The sequence below is a fragment of the Rhinatrema bivittatum genome, chromosome 7 (genome assembly GCF_901001135.1).
Source record: "Rhinatrema bivittatum chromosome 7, aRhiBiv1.1, whole genome shotgun sequence".
In the NCBI taxonomy this organism is placed as follows: Eukaryota; Metazoa; Chordata; class Amphibia; order Gymnophiona; family Rhinatrematidae; genus Rhinatrema; species Rhinatrema bivittatum.
In genome coordinates, this window is record NC_042621.1 from 304,722,666 (window position 1) to 304,740,959 (window position 18,294).

An 18,294-nucleotide genomic window follows, 5' to 3' on the forward strand; every position below is an offset into this window, starting at 1 on the left:
TGTGTTCCCTCCATGGCCACTTGTAGGTCAAGTGTTGTGGCACATTGAGCAACATCCGGGAAGAGTGATCCTGGTGGTACCAGAGTGGCTGCGCCATCTGTGGTTTGCGGATCTAGTCCAGCTGGCAGTAGACGGGCCCATCCGGTTAAGTCACCTGAGGGGAGTGCTGCGACAGGGACCCATTTTTTCAGAGCAGGCAGGGTCGCTTCTATATAATGGCCTGGCTTTTGAGAGAATATGCTACCGCTTGAAGAGGTATTTAAAGCCAGTGATTACTACTCTATTTCAGGCTAGAAGATCTTCTACTTTGGCGTATATCTGAGTTTGGAGAGCATTTTACTCCTAGTGTGGGGTCCATGATGCTGATCTCTTGCAAGCAAACATTGCCAGGTCTTGGCTTTTTTGCAGGATGGCTTGTCAAAACATTTAGCCTATAATTCTCTCCAATTTCAGGTAGCAGCGCTGTTTCAGAGGAGGTTGCAAGGTCAATTGCTAGCGTCTCATCTGGACATACTACATTTTCTTAAAGGAGCAAAGCAGTTGCGTCCTCTGGTCCGTAGATTTTGTCCATCTTGGAGTCTTAATTTGGTTCTTCAAGTATTGTGTGGACCTCCTTTTGAACCATTAAGAAGGGCTTCTTTGAAGGACCTTACCCTGAAGACTGTGTTTCTGGTGGTGATTTGTTCGGCTAGACTAATTTTGGAGCTTCAAGCCTTACCGTGCAGAGATCCTTTTAATGGATTTCAATGGAATTTCGTTGCGTACGGTGCCTTCCTTTTTGCCCAAGGTCGTGTTGGCATTTCATCTTAGCCAGGCAGTGGAATTGCTAGGCTTTCCGCACCTGACGTCTGATTCTCCCCATGCAAGGCAGCTTCACCTTTTGGACATGCGTTGTGTTCTGTTGGGGAGTATCCAGATGACAAATAGCTTTCGGAGGCTGGACATTCTCTTTGGTTTTGTTCAGTAGACCAAAGAAGGGTTGGAAAGCGGCGAAGAGCACGATTGCAAGATGGCTGAAGGAGGCGAGTGTTTCGGCCTATATTTGTAAAGGACGGTCCTTCCCTGAGGGATTGTGGGCGCATTCCACTAGGGCAAAGGCAGCCTCCTGGGCTGAGCGTCAGTTGGTTTCTCCGCAGGAGACTTGTCGAGCAGCGACTTGGTCGTCTTTGCAGACTTTTAGTAAACATTACCGTTTGGATGTTAGGGCTCCAGAGGAGGCCACGTTTGGTGAGAGTGTACTGCATGTGGGTCTTCTTGGGATCCCGCCCAGTATAGAGGGGCTTAGTTAAATCCCATTTGTCTGGACTGATCTGGGGTATGAACAGGAAAGGAAAATTGGTTCTTAGCTGCTAACTTTCGTTCCTGGAATACCACGGATCAGTCCAGACTCCTGTCCCCTTATTGTTACGAAAGACCTTTCCCGCTTCTGGATGCTGCTGGTGACGCAGAATTTGAACAAGATTGTACATGGTTTAAACTATTTGGAGATTGGAAGTTTTTCATTACTCTTAAGTTGAGGGTTCGGTTTTGTTGGGGGTTCCAACTTATTCCTCAGCTCGATTTAGAGGGAGAAATCCTTGGAGTTTGGGAAGTAGACATCTTGGTTTGAGTGCAGGTCAATACTGAGGGACTGCAGGTGGCACTCTCAGTTATGTAGCAGTGCCTGAAAGGTTTTTATTCTCTGCCTCCATCTGCTGGTAGGGATGCAAAACCCACTCGTCTGGACTAATCTGGAGTATGAACAGGAAAGGAAATTTGGTTCCAGGAACAAAAATTAGCAGGTAAGAACCTATTTTCCTTTACTACAAGCATGGGGGGTAACCTGCACGGAGCTTGCTGGGCAGGCTGGATGAACCATTTGGTCCTTTTCTGCCGTCGTTACTATGTTTCTGTGTTGATCAGCTCACCCTGATGACCCCTGATTGGTGGACCCAGCGCTGTATAATGCTCTCTCACCTGGGGTGCAGTCACACTGATATCTGTGCTGGTGACCCCACATCCACCAGTGCTGCTTAATTGGTTTCCCCTGGCAGATCTCTGTTTTCACGTTATCTTTCAGATGTCGTCGGTCAGTTTGGCATGGAAACGGTTATCCTGTACACGGCACTTATGCTGAAGAAAAGAATTGCTGTGTATCACCCCCGGATAGAAGCCATCCAGGAGTTTAGCAGGTACAGCACATCCTGGGACAGGCTGCGTTTTCTCTCTGCTATAATGCATGGGGCTTCTGATGACAATCAGCACAGCAGCTCCCCTGACTGACTTAGATGAATAATGGTAGGAGCAGCCAACAAGGAGCTTTCAAAACCTTTATAAACAGTCAGGACTGAAATTGATGAAAATTTGAAGCCATAAAAGGAGTATTAGTGATTTTTGACTCTCTCAATAAAACCTGGCTAGCTACTGAATACACAAGTTGCACCGTAGTTACTAGCCATGACAAGAAAGAGGTGTCGAGCAGTTCTTTAACGTAGCCCTGTCTGGCACTGCTGCCAGAGGTATTCGTACGGCACATCTGGAGCAGGGAGAAGAGTGCGTCTTCATTTTGTGATGAGTACTGAGGTATCTGCTGACCTCTAGCAGGGTCTTACTGCGCGTGATGGCCGGGAGGTAAGAGAGCGTGCGGGCCGGCTTCTGATACTGATGAGGAGTACTGAGGTATCTGCTGACCTCTAACAGGGTCTTACTGTGAGTGATGGCCGGGAGGTGAGAGAGCGTGCGGGCCGGCTTCTGATACTGATGAGGAGTACTGAGGTATCTGCTGACCTCTAACAGGGTCTTACTGTGAGTGATGGCCGGGAGGTGAGAGAGCGTGCGGGCCGGCTTCTGATACTGATGAGGAGTACTGAGGTATCTGCTGACCTCTAACAGGGTCTTACTGTGAGTGATGGCCGGGAGGTGAGAGAGCGTGCGGGCCGGCTTCTGATACTGATGAGGAGTACTGAGGTATCTGCTGACCTCTAGCAGGGTCTTACTGTGAGTGATGGCCGGGAGGTGAGAGAGCGTGCGGGCCAGCTTCTGATACTGATACATTGCTGGCCCCCCCACCCCCCCAAGGTGTAGAAACCCAGATGTGTGGCCAGGGCCAGTTCTGCTTTGAGTGGGTAGAATTTGGGAGCGATGGTGAGGACTCACAGCGGGGGGAAAGTACTATCCAAGCGTAACAGATTTTCCCCGGGTCCTGTTATGGAGTATCTTCAGCCTTCCACACCCCCAGCACCCGCTCTTCAGCTTGGCTCCATTTCAGAGTTTCTGGAAATGTTTTACTCGCAGGGGCTGGAAGGGATCGGAAGCCAGGGCGGCACAGTAAACGTCTCAGTGCACAGGCGTGGGGGTGAGATGGCAGGAAACTAATGTGCCTGTCAGCTCAGCGTCTTCTCTGTGCACGCTGCGGCTGCGGCTCAGTCAGGGCTATGCTTGGAGTTCGGTCCCGGGGATTACAGAAGCTGCTTACCCTGTGTTTTTGTTCTGTCTGATTTCTGAAGGGTTCTTCCTGCCTTGGTCTGGCACCGGCAGGACTGGTCAATACTGCATCCGTACGTGCATCTCACTGAGGAAGAACTAGAAGCACTGAAGTCCTGTACAGGTAGGAGCCTCCATTCTCATAGGCTTGCATTTAGAGGTGTATGTGGCCTTACTCCAGGTGAATCTTACTTCCAGGGTGCCTGAGAGACAAAGTGTCGAACGTGAGCTTCTCTTATGTTTCTGAGTGCATGCTGAGAGATTTATATGGAAATGTAAAAGAATTAAAGCTTGCATGGTAGAGACGCAGGGCTGAGTGGTTATGGTGGAAGAGGCATCCTGGGCACAGTGAATGGTAGAGGACCAAGGAGGGGGAAGAAAGCTAAACTCCTGCAGGTGGTCAAGCTTGTACAGCTGACAGCTGGGAGATCTCTTTAACATTGGAATTGCTGGGTGGCCTGATCGGGTCTTACAAGCCAACACCTACTGTCTTACTTCTGGTCACTTCGGACTTGCAGGTTAAGCCAGAATAGCCCAAAATGCTGTACGGTGAGCAGAAATCATTTACCAGATTTCTCGCCTCGGAGGTGACTGTGTCTCGCTGATCACGGAGCCCACTGGATAGATCAAAGGTGTTCCAGAAATGCAAAACCGTTCTGTTTTTTTATCTGCCAGGGTACATCGCTGGATTCACCGACTCCGAGGTGAGCAACAGGCCGGATCTGTTTGACGTGTACGTGAACCTGGCGGACAGCGAGATCGCCGTCTCGCAGGCGGCCAAAGGTGGGGTCTGCGTGTCCGTTGCTTGAGCGTCCCTCGCCGGCCGCCGTGGGTTCGGTGTTTTCCTGACTCCGCTGCGTTCCCTCCCTCTCTCCCCAGAGTCGATGACCATGGGGAAGCTGCACAAGGACGTGGGGCAGCTCATCGTGCAGTCTGCAGAGGACCCCGAGAAATCGGACGGCCAGGTCATCAAGGTAACTCGCCCCTTCCGCACGGGAGCGGCTGAGAGTGGCTGCAGACGTTGCTGTGCTGCCTCCCCCATCCTAAAAGTCTCTTAAAAACAGCCCCCACTCTCCCACACACGAAAAAGACCGCGGGGTTTCTCTGGGTCACTGCTTCAGGGTTGTGTCCTGCTGGGGGGGGTGGGGGATATGTATGGCTGCCCCCACTCTGCTTCATAGACGCGTCATGTCAGGAGCTGCTCCTGTTCGTATGCGGAGGATTTTAAAACGGGTTTAGGTCACCTCAGCCAAGAGCTGAAATGAAACTTGTCCGTTTCCCGACGTGGCCTTCTGATGTCGCCCGTCCCGGCTCGTGCGCGTTACTTGCGCCGAGCCCTGCGAGGACAGGGGGTCCTGTGCATCAGTAGCCACTGCGCAGACTCTGCTCGGGAGAGAGCAGAAGAGACTGAGATGCACTCACTCTCTCTCCATCTTAGGCCTAATTCAGAAATCCTTACCAGCACTGAACTGAGCTGCAGGAACGCACAGTCTGATCTCAAGTCCCCCTCACTGATGACCCTCTCTGACCCGCAGCAAGTCATTCCGGGTTAAGCATGGCTCTCTGCTTCAACGGCAGGGGGAATGAAGAAAAGGGGATCTATATACAGACAACAACCAACATGGACTGTATTACATAGTCTGGGTAAACAGATAAGCATGGGTGTAGCTTGCTTATTGCAGCGGTTAATACCCCTAACTAATTAAGCTTGATATTTCACTTAGATGCAGCTCCAACACTGCTCTCTACATTAATGGTGGGGGTGGAAGGGAAATAGAATAAAAAAGGTTACTAAGGGCCAAGAGTAACAGATAAGTATGAAAAAAAAAGTGTGAAACTTGCTGGGCAGACTGGATGGGCCGTTTGGTCGTCTTCTGCCGTCATTTCTATGTTTCTATAAGCTCCTAACTTTGGATGTCTGTTTTCAGCAGGTGCTTAAAGATAGGGGCAGAGTAAGGGTGGGGGGAGTAAGGTAGCTGGCTAGTGCTGATTTAAAGGGCCTAAATTTGGCTCTCCTTCTTGGTTTCTTTTCAGAGATGAGCCGAGGGTCTGCTTGCCCCCTCCTGCAACGCCATCCCTCACCCCCCATCTTTCAAAATGTGGTTCTGGGAGGAGACACTAGACCACTCCCATCCATCCAATGTCAAATCACCTGTGGTGGTGCTGATCTCCACTCCACACCCCCCTCCTCTATCACCTTTCAGAAGTAAAAATCAGGGACTGTAAAGCATCCCCAACAAAACATAACCTGAATCCTAGCTGGAATGATTGATCCAAGCTCCTCCGGGAGGACCCAAGCTAACAATCCTGCTGGACGCCTAAGCCTGTGACCTCTAGGCTAGGCTTAGGATCTTGGAGGGGGGTGGGAGGTTGAAGTCTAGGCGGGTGGCCTGGTTTTGTTTTGAGTGGGAAGGGAGGGACTGGGGTTCTGTTGCCACCGATCGTGAGGTGATTTCAGGAGGAATTGGGAGCAGAGTGGCACCATGTGTGAATTTCATTTTGGCTGGGTGAGGGGGGGGGGGGTGCCAGAGGGTTTTCAGGCCCAGTGATGCAGCTTTTTAAATGGAGGGGAATGCCAAGAGAGCTGTTGGGTCCCATGCCGCAACTTTTCAGTGCAGCGGGAGGGAGGGAGGGAGAGAGCATCGCTGCTAGCTGGGAGGGAGGTTTCACTTTAGTACACCATGAGCATATAAATCTGGGCAAACAAAATATGGCCCACCTAGATTAGATGCTCAGCCTTGGTGAAAATTCAGCTTCAATATTAACCTGGGCCTCAGTTCTAATCCCTGGCTCTGTCACTGACTGTGGGTAGGTCACTGTATCTCCCCATGCCTCAGTTCTAATCCCTGGCTCTGTCACTGTCTGTGGGTAGGTCACTGTATCTCCCCATGCCTCAGTTCTAATCCCTGGCTCTGTCACTGACTGTGGATAGGTCACTGTATCTCCCTGTGCCTCAGTTCTAATCCCTGGCTCTGTCACTGACTGTGGGTAGGTCACTGTATCTCCCTATGCCTCAGTTCTAATCCCTGGCTCTGTCACTGACTGTGGGTAGGTCACTGTATCTCCCTGGGCCTCAGTTCTAATCCCTGGCTCTGTCACTGACTGTGGGTAGGTCACTGTATCTCCCTATGCCTCAGTTCTAATCCCTGGCTCTGTCACTGTCTGTGGGTAGGTCACTGTATCTCCCCATGCCTCAGTTCTAATCCCTGGCTCTGTCCCTGACTGTGGGTAGGTCACTGTATCTCCCTATGCCTCAGTTCTAATCCCTGGCTCTGTCACTGACTGTGGGTAGGTCACTGTATCTCGCCCCACGCCTCAGTTCTAATCCCTGGCTCTGTCACTGGCTGTGGGTAGGTCACTGTGTCTCCCTATGCCTCAGTTCTAATCCCTGGCTCTGTCACTGACTGTGGATAGGTCACTGTATCTCCCTATGCCTCAGTTCTAATCCCTGGCTCTGTCACTGACTGTGGGTAGGTCACTGTGTCTCCCTATGCCTCAGTTCTAATCCCTGGCTCTGTCACTGACTGTGGGTAGGTCACTGTATCTCCCTATGCCTCAGTTCTAATCCCTGGCTCTGTCACTGACTGTGGGTAGGTCACTGTATCTCCCTATGCCTCAGTTCTAATCCCTGGCTCTGTCACTGACTGTGGGTAGGTCACTGTATCTCCCTATGCCTCAGTTCTAATCCCTGGCTCTGTCACTGACTGTGGGTAGGTCACTGTATCTCCCTATGCCTCAGTTCTAATCCCTGGCTCTGTCACTGACTGTGGGTAGGTCACTGTATCTCCCTATGCCTCAGTTCTAATCCCTGGCTCTGTCACTGACTGTGGGTAGGTCACTGTATCTCCCCACGCCTCAGTTCTAATCCCTGGCTCTGTCACTGACTGTGGGTAGGTCACTGTATCTCTCCCCACGCCTCAGTTCTAATCCCTGGCTCTGTCACTGACTGTGGGTAGGTCACTGATTCTCCCTGTGCCTCAGTTCTAATCCCTGGCTCTGTCACTGACTGTGGGTAGGTCACTGTATCTCCCTATGCCTCAGTTCTAATCCCTGGCTCTGTCACTGACTGTGGGTAGGTCACTGATTCTCCCTGTGCCTCAGTTCTAATCCCTGGCTCTGTCACTGACTGTGGGTAGGTCACTGTATCTCCCTATGCCTCAGTTCTAATCCCTGGCTCTGTCACTGACTGTGGGTAGGTCACTGTATCTCCCTATGCCTCAGTTCTAATCCCTGGCTCTGTCACTGACTGTGGGTAGGTCACTGTATCTCCCTATGCCTCAGTTCTAATCCCTGGCTCTGTCACTGACTGTGGGTAGGTCACTGTATCTCTCCCCACGCCTCAGTTCTAATCCCTGGCTCTGTCACTGACTGTGGGTAGGTCACTGTGTCTCCCTATGCCTCAGTTCTAATCCCTGGCTCTGTCACTGACTGTGGATAGGTCACTGTGTCTCCCTATGCCTCAGTTCTAATCCCTGGCTCTGTCACTGACTGTGGATAGGTCACTGTGTCTCCCTATGCCTCAGTTCTAATCCCTGGCTCTGTCACTGACTGTGGGAAGGTCACTGTATCTCCCTATGACTCAGTTCTAATCCCTGGCTCTGTCACTGACTGTGGGTAGGTCACTGTATCTTCCTGGGCCTCAGTTCTAATCCCTGGCTCTGTCACTGACTGTGGGTAGGTCACTGTGTCTCCCTATCCCTCAGTTCTAATCCCTGGCTCTGTCACTGACTGTGGATAGGTCACTGTATCTCCCTATGCCTCAGTTCTAATCCCTGGCTCTGTCACTGACTGTGGGTAGGTCACTGTATCTCCCTATGCTTCAGTTCTAATCCCTGGCTCTGTCACTGACTGTGGGTAGGTCACTGTATCTCTCCCCACGCCTCAGTTCTAATCCCTGGCTCTGTCACTGACTGTGGGTAGGTCACTGTATCTCCCTATGCCTCAGTTCTAATCCCTGGCTCTGTCACTGACTGTGGGTAGGTCACTGTATCTCCCTATGCTTCAGTTCTAATCCCTGGCTCTGTCACTGACTGTGGATAGGTCACTGTATCTCCCTATGCCTCAGTTCTAATCCCTGGCTCTGTCACTGACTGTGGGTAGGTCACTGTATCTTCCCATGCCTCAGTTCTAATCCCTGGCTCTGTCACTGACTGTGGGTAGGTCACTGTATCTCCCTATGCCTCAGTTCTAATCCCTGGCTCTGTCACTGACTGTGGGTAGGTCACTGTATCTCCCTATGCCTCAGTTCTAATCCCTGGCTCTGTCACTGACTGTGGGTAGGTCACTGTATCTCCCTGGGCCTCAGTTCTAATCCCTGGCTCTGTCACTGACTGTGGGTAGGTCACTGTATCTCCCTATGCCTCAGTTCTAATCCCTGGCTCTGTCACTGTCTGTGGGTAGGTCACTGTATCTCCCCATGCCTCAGTTCTAATCCCTGGCTCTGTCACTGACTGTGGGTAGGTCACTGTATCTCCCTGGGCCTCAGTTCTAATCCCTGGCTCTGTCACTGACTGTGGGTAGGTCACTGTATCTCCCTATGCCTCAGTTCTAATCCCTGGCTCTGTCACTGTCTGTGGGTAGGTCACTGTATCTCCCCATGCCTCAGTTCTAATCCCTGGCTCTGTCACTGACTGTGGGTAGGTCACTGTATCTCCCTATGCCTCAGTTCTAATCCCTGGCTCTGTCACTGACTGTGGGTAGGTCACTGTATCTCTCCCCACGCCTCAGTTCTATTCCCTGGCTCTGTCACTGACTGTGGGTAGGTCACTGTATCTCCCTATGCCTCAGTTCTAATCCCTGGCTCTGTCACTGACTGTGGGTAGGTCACTGTATCTCCCTATGCCTCATTTCTAATCCCTGGCTCTGTCACTGTCTGTGGGTAGGTCACTGTATCTCCCTATGCCTCAGTTCTAATCCCTGGCTCTGTCACTGACTGTGGGTAGGTCACTGTGTCTCCCTATGCCTCAGTTCTAATCCCTGGCTCTGTCACTGACTGTGGATAGGTCACTGTATCTCCCTATGCCTCAGTTCTAATCCCTGGCTCTGTCACTGACTGTGGGTAGGTCACTGTGTCTCCCTATGCCTCAGTTCTAATCCCTGGCTCTGTCACTGACTGTGGGAAGGTCACTGTATCTCTCTGGGCCTCAGTTCTAATCCCCGGCTCTGTCACTGACTGTGGATAGGTCACTGTATATCTCCCTATGCCTCAGTTCTAATCCCTGGCTCTGTCACTGACTGTGGGAAGGTCACTGTATCTCTCTGGGCCTCAGTTCTAATCCCTGGCTCTGTCACTGACTGTGGGTAGGTCACTGTATATCTCCCTATGACTCAGTTCTAATTCCTGGCTCTGTCACTGACTGTGGGTAGGTCACTGTATCTCCCTGGGCCTCAGTTCTAATCCCTGGCTCTGTCACTGACTGTGGATAGGTCACTGTATCTTCCTGGGCCTCAGTTCTAATCCCTGGCTCTGTCACTGACTGTGGGTAGGTCACTGTATCTCCCTATGCCTCAGTTCTAATCCCTGGCTCTGTCACTGACTGTGGGTAGGTCACTGTATCTTCCCATGCCTCAGTTCTAATCCCTGGCTCTGTCACTGACTGTGGGTAGGTCACTGTATCTCCCTATGCCTCAGTTCTAATCCCTGGCTCTGTCACTGACTGTGGGTAGGTCACTGTATCTCTCTGGGCCTCAGTTCTAATCCCCGGCTCTGTCACTGACTGTGGGTAGGTCACTGTATCTTCCTGGGCCTCAGTTCTAATCCCCGGCTCTGTCACTGACTGTGGGTAGGTCACTGTGTCTCCCTATGCCTCAGTTCTAATCCCTGGCTCTGTCACTGACTGTGGGTAGGTCACTGTATCTTCCCATGCCTCAGTTCTAATCCCTGGCTCTGTCACTGACTGTGGGTAGGTCACTGTATCTCCCTATGCCTCAGTTCTAATCCCTGGCTCTGTCACTGACTGTGGGTAGGTCACTGTATCTCCCTGTGCCTCAGTTCTAATCCCTGGCTCTGTCACTGACTGTGGGTAGGTCACTGTATCTCTCTGGGCCTCAGTTCTAATCCCCGGCTCTGTCACTGACTGTGGGTAGGTCACTGTATCTTTCTGGGCCTCAGTTCTAATCCCTGGCTCTGTCACTGACTGTGGGTAGGTAACTGTATCTCACTATGCCTCAGTTCTAATCCCTGGCTCTGTCACTGACTGTGGGTAGGTCACTGTATCTTCTCATGCCTCAGTTCTAATCCCTGGCTCTGTCACTGACTGTGGGTAGGTCACTGTATCTCCCTATGCCTCAGTTCTAATCCCTGGCTCTGTCACTGACTGTGGGTAGGTCACTGTATCTCCCTATGCCTCAGTTCTAATCCCTGGCTCTGTCACTGACTGTGGGTAGGTCAGTGTATCTTCTCATGCCTCAGTTCTAATCCCTGGCTCTGTCACTGACTGTGGGTAGGTCAGTGTATCTTCTCATGCCTCAGTTCTAATCCCTGGCTCTGTCACTGACTGTGGGTAGGTCAGTGTATCTTCTCATGCCTCAGTTCTAATCCCTGGCTCTGTCACTGACTGTGGGTAGGTCACTGTATCTTCTCATGCCTCAGTTCTAATCCCTGGCTCTGTCACTGACTGTGGATAGGTCACTGTATCTCCCTATGCCTCAGTTCTAATCCCTGGCTCTGTCACTGACTGTGGGTAGGTCACTGTATCTCCCCATGCCTCAGTTCTAATCCCTGGCTCTGTCACTGACTGTGGATAGGTCACTGTATCTCCCTATGCCTCAGTTCTAATCCCTGGCTCTGTCACTGACTGTGGGTAGGTCACTGTATCTCCCTATGCCTCAGTTCTAATCCCTGGCTCTGTCACTGACTGTGGGTAGGTCACTGTATCTCCCTATGCCTCAGTTCTAATCCCTGGCTCTGTCACTGACTGTGGGTAGGTCACTGTATCTCCCCATGCCTCAGTTCTAATCCCTGGCTCTGTCACTGACTGTGGGTAGGTCACTGTATCTCCCCATGCCTCAGTTCTAATCCCTGGCTCTGTCCCTGACTGTGGGTAGGTCACTGTATCTCCCTATGCCTCAGTTCTAATCCATGGCTCTGTCACTGACTGTGGGTAGGTCACTGTATATCTCCCTATGCCTCAGTTCTAATCCCTGGCTCTGTCACTGACTGTGGGTAGGTCACTGTATATCTCCCTATGCCTCAGTTCTAATCCCTGGCTCTGTCACTGACTGTGGGTAGGTCACTGTATCTCCCCCCATGCCTCAGTTCTAATCCCTGGCTCTGTCACTGACTGTGGGTAGGTCACTGTATCTCCCTATGCCTCAGTTCTAATCCCTGGCTCTGTCACTGACTGTGGATAGGTCACTGTATCTCCCTATGCCTCAGTTCTAATCCCTGGCTCTGTCACTGACTGTGGATAGGTCACTGTATCTCCCTATGCCTCAGTTCTAATCCCTGGCTCTGTCACTGACTGTGGGTAGGTCACTGTATCTCCCTATGCCTCAGTTCTAATCCCTGGCTCTGTCACTGACTGTGGGTAGGTCACTGTATCTCTCCCCACGCCTCAGTTCTAATCCCTGGCTCTGTCACTGACTGTGGGTAGGTCACTGTGTCTCCCTATGCCTCAGTTCTAATCCCTGGCTCTGTCACTGACTGTGGATAGGTCACTGTATCTCCCTATGCCTCAGTTCTAATCCCTGGCTCTGTCACTGACTGTGGGTAGGTCACTGTGTCTCCCTATGCCTCAGTTCTAATCCCTGGCACTGTCACTGACTGTGGGAAGGTCACTGTATCTCCCTATGCCTCAGTTCTAATCCCTGGCTCTGTCACTGACTGTGGGTAGGTCACTGTATCTCCCTATGCCTCAGTTCTAATCCCTGGCTCTGTCACTGACTGTGGGTAGGTCACTGTATCTCCCTATGCCTCAGTTCTAATCCCTGGCTCTGTCACTGACTGTGGGTAGGTCACTGTATCTCTCTGGGCCTCAGTTCTAATCCCCGGCTCTGTCACTGACTGTGGGTAGGTCACTGTATCTTCCTGGGCCTCAGTTCTAATCCCTGGCTCTGTCACTGACTGTGGGTAGGTCACTGTATCTCCCCACGCCTCAGTTCTAATCCCTGGCTCTGTCACTGACTGTGGGTTGGTCACTGTATCTTCTCATGCCTCAGTTCTAATCCCTGGCTCTGTCACTGACTGTGGGTAGGTCACTGTATCTCCCTATGCCTCAGTTCTAATCCCTGGCTCTGTCACTGACTGTGGGTAGGTCAGTGTATCTTCTCTTGTCTCAGTTCTAATCCCTGGCTCTGTCACTGACTGTGGGTAGGTCAGTGTATCTTCTCATGCCTCAGTTCTAATCCCTGGCTCTGTCACTGACTGTGGGTAGGTCACTGTATCTCCCTATGCCTCAGTTCTAATCCCTGGCTCTGTCACTGACTGTGGATAGGTCACTGTATCTCCCTATGCCTCAGTTCTAATCCCTGGCTCTGTCACTGACTGTGGGTAGGTCACTGTATCTCCCTATGCCTCAGTTCTAATCCCTGGCTCTGTCACTGACTGTGGGTAGGTCACTGTATCTCCCCGTGCCTCAGTTCTAATCCCTGGCTCTGTCACTGACTGTGGGTAGGTCACTGTATCTCCCCGTGCCTCAGTTCTAATCCCTGGCTCTGTCACTGACTGTGGGTAGGTCAGTGTATCTTCTCGTGCCTCAGTTCTAATCCCTGGCTCTGTCACTGACTGTGGGTAGGTCACTGTATCTCCCTATGCTTCAGTTCTAATCCCTGGCTCTGTCACTGACTGGATAGGTCACTGTATCTCCCCGTGCCTCAGTTCTAATCCCTGGCTCTGTCACTGACTGTGGGTAGGTCACTGTATCTCCCTATGCCTCAGTTCTAATCCCTGGCTCTGTCACTGACTGTGGGTAGGTCACTGTATCTCCCTATGCCTCAGTTCTAATCCCTGGCTCTGTCACTGACTGTGGATAGGTCACTGTATCTCCCTATGCCTCGGTTCTAATCCCTGGCTCTGTCACTGACTGTGGGTAGGTCACTGTATCTCCCTATGCCTCAGTTCTAATCCCTGGCTCTGTCACTGACTGTGGGTAGGTCACTGTATCTCCCTGTGCCTCAGTTCTAATCCCTGGCTCTGTCACTGACTGTGGGTAGGTCACTGTATCTCCCTATGCCTCAGTTCTAATCCCTGGCTCTGTCACTGACTGTGGGTAGGTCACTGTATCTCCCTATGCCTCAGTTCTAATCCCTGGCTCTGTCACTGACTGTGGATAGGTCACTGTATCTCCCTATGCCTCAGTTCTAATCCCTGGCTCTGTCACTGACTGTGGGTAGGTCACTGTATCTCCCTATGCCTCAGTTCTAATCCCTGGCTCTGTCACTGACTGTGGGTAGGTCACTGTATCTCCCCGTGCCTCAGTTCTAATCCTGGCTCTGTCACTGACTGTGGGTAGGTCACTGTATCTCCCTATGCCTCAGTTCTAATCCCTGGCTCTGTCCCTGACTGTGGATAGGTCACTGTATCTCCCTAGGCCTCAGTTCTAATCCCTGGCTCTGTCACTGACTGTGGGTAGGTCACTGTATCTCCCCGTGCCTCAGTTCTAATCCCTGGCTCTGTCACTGACTGTGGGTAGGTCACTGTATCTTCTCATGCCTCAGTTCTAATCCCTGGCTCTGTCACTGACTGTGGGTAGGTCACTGTATCTCCCTATGCCTCAGTTCTAATCCCTGGCTCTGTCACTGACTGTGGGTAGGTCACTGTCTCCCTATGCCTCAGTTCTAATCCCTGGCTCTGTCACTGACTGTGGGTAGGTCACTGTATCTCCCTATGCCTCAGTTCTAATCCCTGGCTCTGTCACTGACTGTGGGTAGGTCACTGTATCTCCCTATGCTTCAGTTCTAATCCCTGGCTCTGTCACTGACTGTGGGTAGGTCACTGTATCTCCCTATGCCTCAGTTCTAATCCCTGGCCCTGTCACTGACTGTGGGTAGGTCACTGTATCTCCCCGTGCCTCAGTTCTAATCCCTGGCTCTGTCACTGACTGTGGGTAGGTCACTGTATCTCCCTATGCTTCAGTTCTAATCCCTGGCTCTGTCACTGACTGTGGATAGGTCACTGTATCTCCCTATGCCTCGGTTCTAATCCCTGGCTCTGTCACTGACTGTGGGTAGGTCACTGTATCTCCCTATGCTTCAGTTCTAATCCCTGGCTCTGTCACTGACTGTGGGTAGGTCACTGTATCTCCCTATGCTTCAGTTCTAATCCCTGGCTCTGTCACTGACTGTGGGTAGGTCACTGTATCTCCCTATGCCTCGGTTCTAATCCCTGGCTCTGTCACTGACTGTGGGTAGGTCACTGTATCTCCCCGTGCCTCAGTTCTAATCCCTGGCTCTGTCACTGACTGTGGATAGGTCACTGTATCTCCCCGTGCCTCAGTTCTAATCCCTGGCTCTGTCACTGACTGTGGGTAGGTCACTGTATCTCCCTATGCCTCAGTTCTAATCCCTGGCTCTGTCACTGACTGTGGGTAGGTCACTATCTCCATTGGCCTCGGTTCTAATCCTGATCCTGATCCTGTGCAGGTCACCTTGTCTCTCAAGACTGAGTAATTGACCTATTCAATTTTTTTCCCTTCCTTTTGGAAGCTTTTATGCAGTCCAGGTGCAACCAGGCCATGTGCTCCATAGATGGCTGCCTTTGTGTCTCAGAAGGATTAAATTATGAAGCTCACTGGGATTCTGCTTGATAGAGACAGATGTGTATGAAAGGACATTTATTCTTTTTGTGCGTTATTTATAACTGGGGGGGGGGATCAGATTGTCTGTCATATCCCCCCATGTCTCCTCTCTCTTAGGGTGTGCGTATTTAGCTCCTTGCGCCTCGTCACGGGGCTTTTGGTACAGACCCTCTAGAATTATAACAAATGCCCTTGGTAACAAACAGGGTCATCCTCCCTGTGATGGGGAGCACATGTTGCGGCTCGGGTGTTCGTATTTATGTATCGGAGCTTTATCCCTCAGTGACCCCCGTCCCACCTGACTCTGTTGTCGTCTCTCTCAGGACATTTCCCTGAAGACGAGGGAGATCCTGACCACGCTGGCGTCCTTTGCCGAAGCTTCCAGCGACCGTGAGAAGCCCGCCATTAACTTCGAAGCTCTGAAAGGGAAACGCTTCCCTCCCGCCACGGAGAACTTTCTCTGTCACTTAGCAGCGTCCGAGCAAATGTTGAAGGTCTGACGGGCCTGGTGAGCGCGCTGGGAAATGCCCAGGGTCCCTTCCGCTCAGCTTGGAGCCGGGGAGACAGAGAGACCCGTCACCTCCCACATGACGCTGTGGTCTCTCTCGTCCTGCTTAAAATGTCTTCCGCCTTTTTAAAGATTTCTCAAGCGTTTCCAGACCCAGCTGACAGGGGGCAGAAGCAGATTCTTCACCGTGGCATTTTAATGTCACGCTCCCCTCTAATCTCGTGGACACAGACGTGTTTTGTGGCTTTATTACTCTTCTGCCTGTCTCCTGCATATTTACAGCTCAAAAGAAGGGCCGAGGCAAAAGTTAAAAGCAAAATGCTGCTGCCACCTCGGTCTTGTGTGGACGTGAGGAGCAGAGGAGGGCAGGGATCAAAGAATGTTAGGCCTCACCCAGTTGAGAATGGAAGGCAATTGTAATTGGGCCGTAAGAGTGGTGATCACCTCATTAAGAGCCCCGTTTTATTTCTATGCAGCAATAAGTGTTACGGGTTTTGCAAAGCCATATCTGTTGCCTCCTCCCTATCTATTCTAGGGTGGCGCTGCTGTGCTGCTCTCCATCAGAATCCTGGGCGGGTACGGCTAACGTATAAAGGACTTATATTGTGTTCCGCTAAAAATGAAATGTATGTACCTAATTAAAACTAAAACCCAGTCATTACTAAATCATTACAGATAATGAAATGAGGAATACGGCTTCCTGTTCATACCCCAGATCAGTCCAGACTCCCGAGTTTTGCCTCCCTGCCAGCAGATGGAGACAGAGAAAGTTTCATGACGCTGCCACTTAACCTGGTGCGCCACCTGCAGTCCCTCAGTATTTCTCTGTAAGCTGCAGACTGGAGCGGAAAACATTTTTTTTACAAGAGGATTGTTTACTCCCTGGGGTGTTAGGTCTGGGAGGGGGACTATCCCCCAGGTCGCTTGGCTGGGCAGGGGGTTCGTGACCCTAACTTGCCTCAGTTCCACAGCAATGAGGACACTGAAAACCAGTGGGGTGGCTCCCTCTTTGCATTCGGCCTTTACTCCTCCCTCCCAGGAAGCCAGGACTCCGCAAAGAAAAGTACAAAAATTGGTTTTCTTGGTTGATCGTGTGATGATGATGATAGAGACGGGGGCCGGATCAGAGGCCCACGGAGTGAGCTGCGTCAGCTCGGGGGGAACCGTTTCGGCTTGGATTGGAGCTGCTAATACTCGCAGCAGGACAGCTGAAGACAGCCTTGCAGTGATTTCTGCCTCTGTTTTTAGCTCTGCCGGAGGAGGAGCATCAGCCGGAGTAAGGGAAAGGAAGCATGGCAGTGTCCGAGGGACGCGAGAGACGCTGCCGTACTAGGAGTGAGCACAGATTGCGGTGTCCGAGGGACGCGAGAGACGCTGCCGTACTTGGAGTGAGCACAGATTGCGGTGTCCGAGGGACGCGAGAGACGCTGCCGTACTTGGAGTGAGCACAGATTGCGGCTTTCATTGCCGGGGCTTTGCAGGAGATGCAAGGCCGGTGGGAAAGGCAGTACAGGGGCTCTGGCCACCTTTGCAGAGGGGAGGGCTGGAGCTAGAGAGGTCTCCCCTGCAGCGTGGGAACGGCGGCCGTTTTCTATATTGGGGGGAGTAACCTGCGCCTCACCCCGAGTTACTTCCTGCCCTTCAGGATTGGGATGGTGCCCGAGAAGCCTCTGAAAGTGCCTAGGAGTTTGTGCTGTTAAGGCGCAAGACCTTGCTTGCTTGGAAAGGACCAGCTGGTAAGCCGGCCCTCTCACAGAGTCCTCAGCCCAGGAAATCATAGAGGGGGAGTAATGATGCCTGGGTACTTCAGTGTGGGGGCAGTGGGCCTCGGGGGTTTTGGAAGACTGAGTGCTCAGCGAAGGATGGGAGTCCTCTGTCGGAGCTTCTGGGTGACGAGGATGAAGCTCACGTGAGGGAATTGGAGGAATTGGAGGATGCAGGATTTTTATTTTTTTTTGGGGTGGGGGGGGGAGAGACATGATTTGAACATAAGAACATGCCATGCTGGGTCAGACCAAGGGTCCATCAAGCCCAGCATCCTGTTTCCAGCAGGGGCCAATCCAGGCCATAAGAACCTGGCAATTACCCAAACACTAAGTAGATCCCATGCTACTGATGCAATTAATAGCAGTGGCTATTCCCTAAGTATAATTGATTAATAGTAGTTAATGGACTTCTCCTCCAAGAACTTATCCAATCATTTTTCAAATCCAGCTACACTAACTGCACTAACCAAATTCCCTGGCAACACCCGCAAGAAAGATCACATCACCCCCATCCTCAAAGACCTCCACTGGCTCCCAATCTCCTTTAGAATCCTCGCAATCATCCATAAAACCCTCCACCACCAGGACCTACACTGGCTCAATGACTCCTTACAGTTCCACAGATCCACCTATAAAGGAACCCTGCGCGCTCCTGCTCCCAACCTCGCTCCTCTCATTTCCACGAAAGAACCTGCTTTATCTGTTGCAGGGCCCTCAATCTGGAATTCCGTGCCCCCTGATCTGCGCCAGGAACATTGCATTCAGAAATTTAAAAAAAAAAGCTAAAAACCTGGCTTTTCAAGCAGGCTTTTGCATAACTCCA

General features: G+C 51.5%; 1 protein-coding gene across 4 annotated transcripts in view; it reads left to right on the forward strand.

Moving 5' to 3' along the window:
- The window catches only part of DENND10 (DENN domain containing 10), a 29,905-nt gene extending 12,182 nt beyond the window's left edge, over positions 1-17,723 (forward strand). For all 4 annotated transcript variants that reach the window (XM_029610510.1, XM_029610511.1, XM_029610507.1 and 1 more), the window contains 5 exons: positions 2,060-2,171; positions 3,486-3,586; positions 4,138-4,245; positions 4,342-4,436; positions 15,521-17,723. In XM_029610510.1, coding sequence (XP_029466370.1) covers positions 2,060-2,171; positions 3,486-3,586; positions 4,138-4,245; positions 4,342-4,436; positions 15,521-15,697 — 593 coding nt within the window. In that variant the 3' untranslated portion in view covers positions 15,698-17,723. The remainder of the gene's footprint in view (positions 1-2,059; positions 2,172-3,485; positions 3,587-4,137; positions 4,246-4,341; positions 4,437-15,520) is intronic.
- Positions 17,724-18,294: the final 571 nt, after the last annotated feature.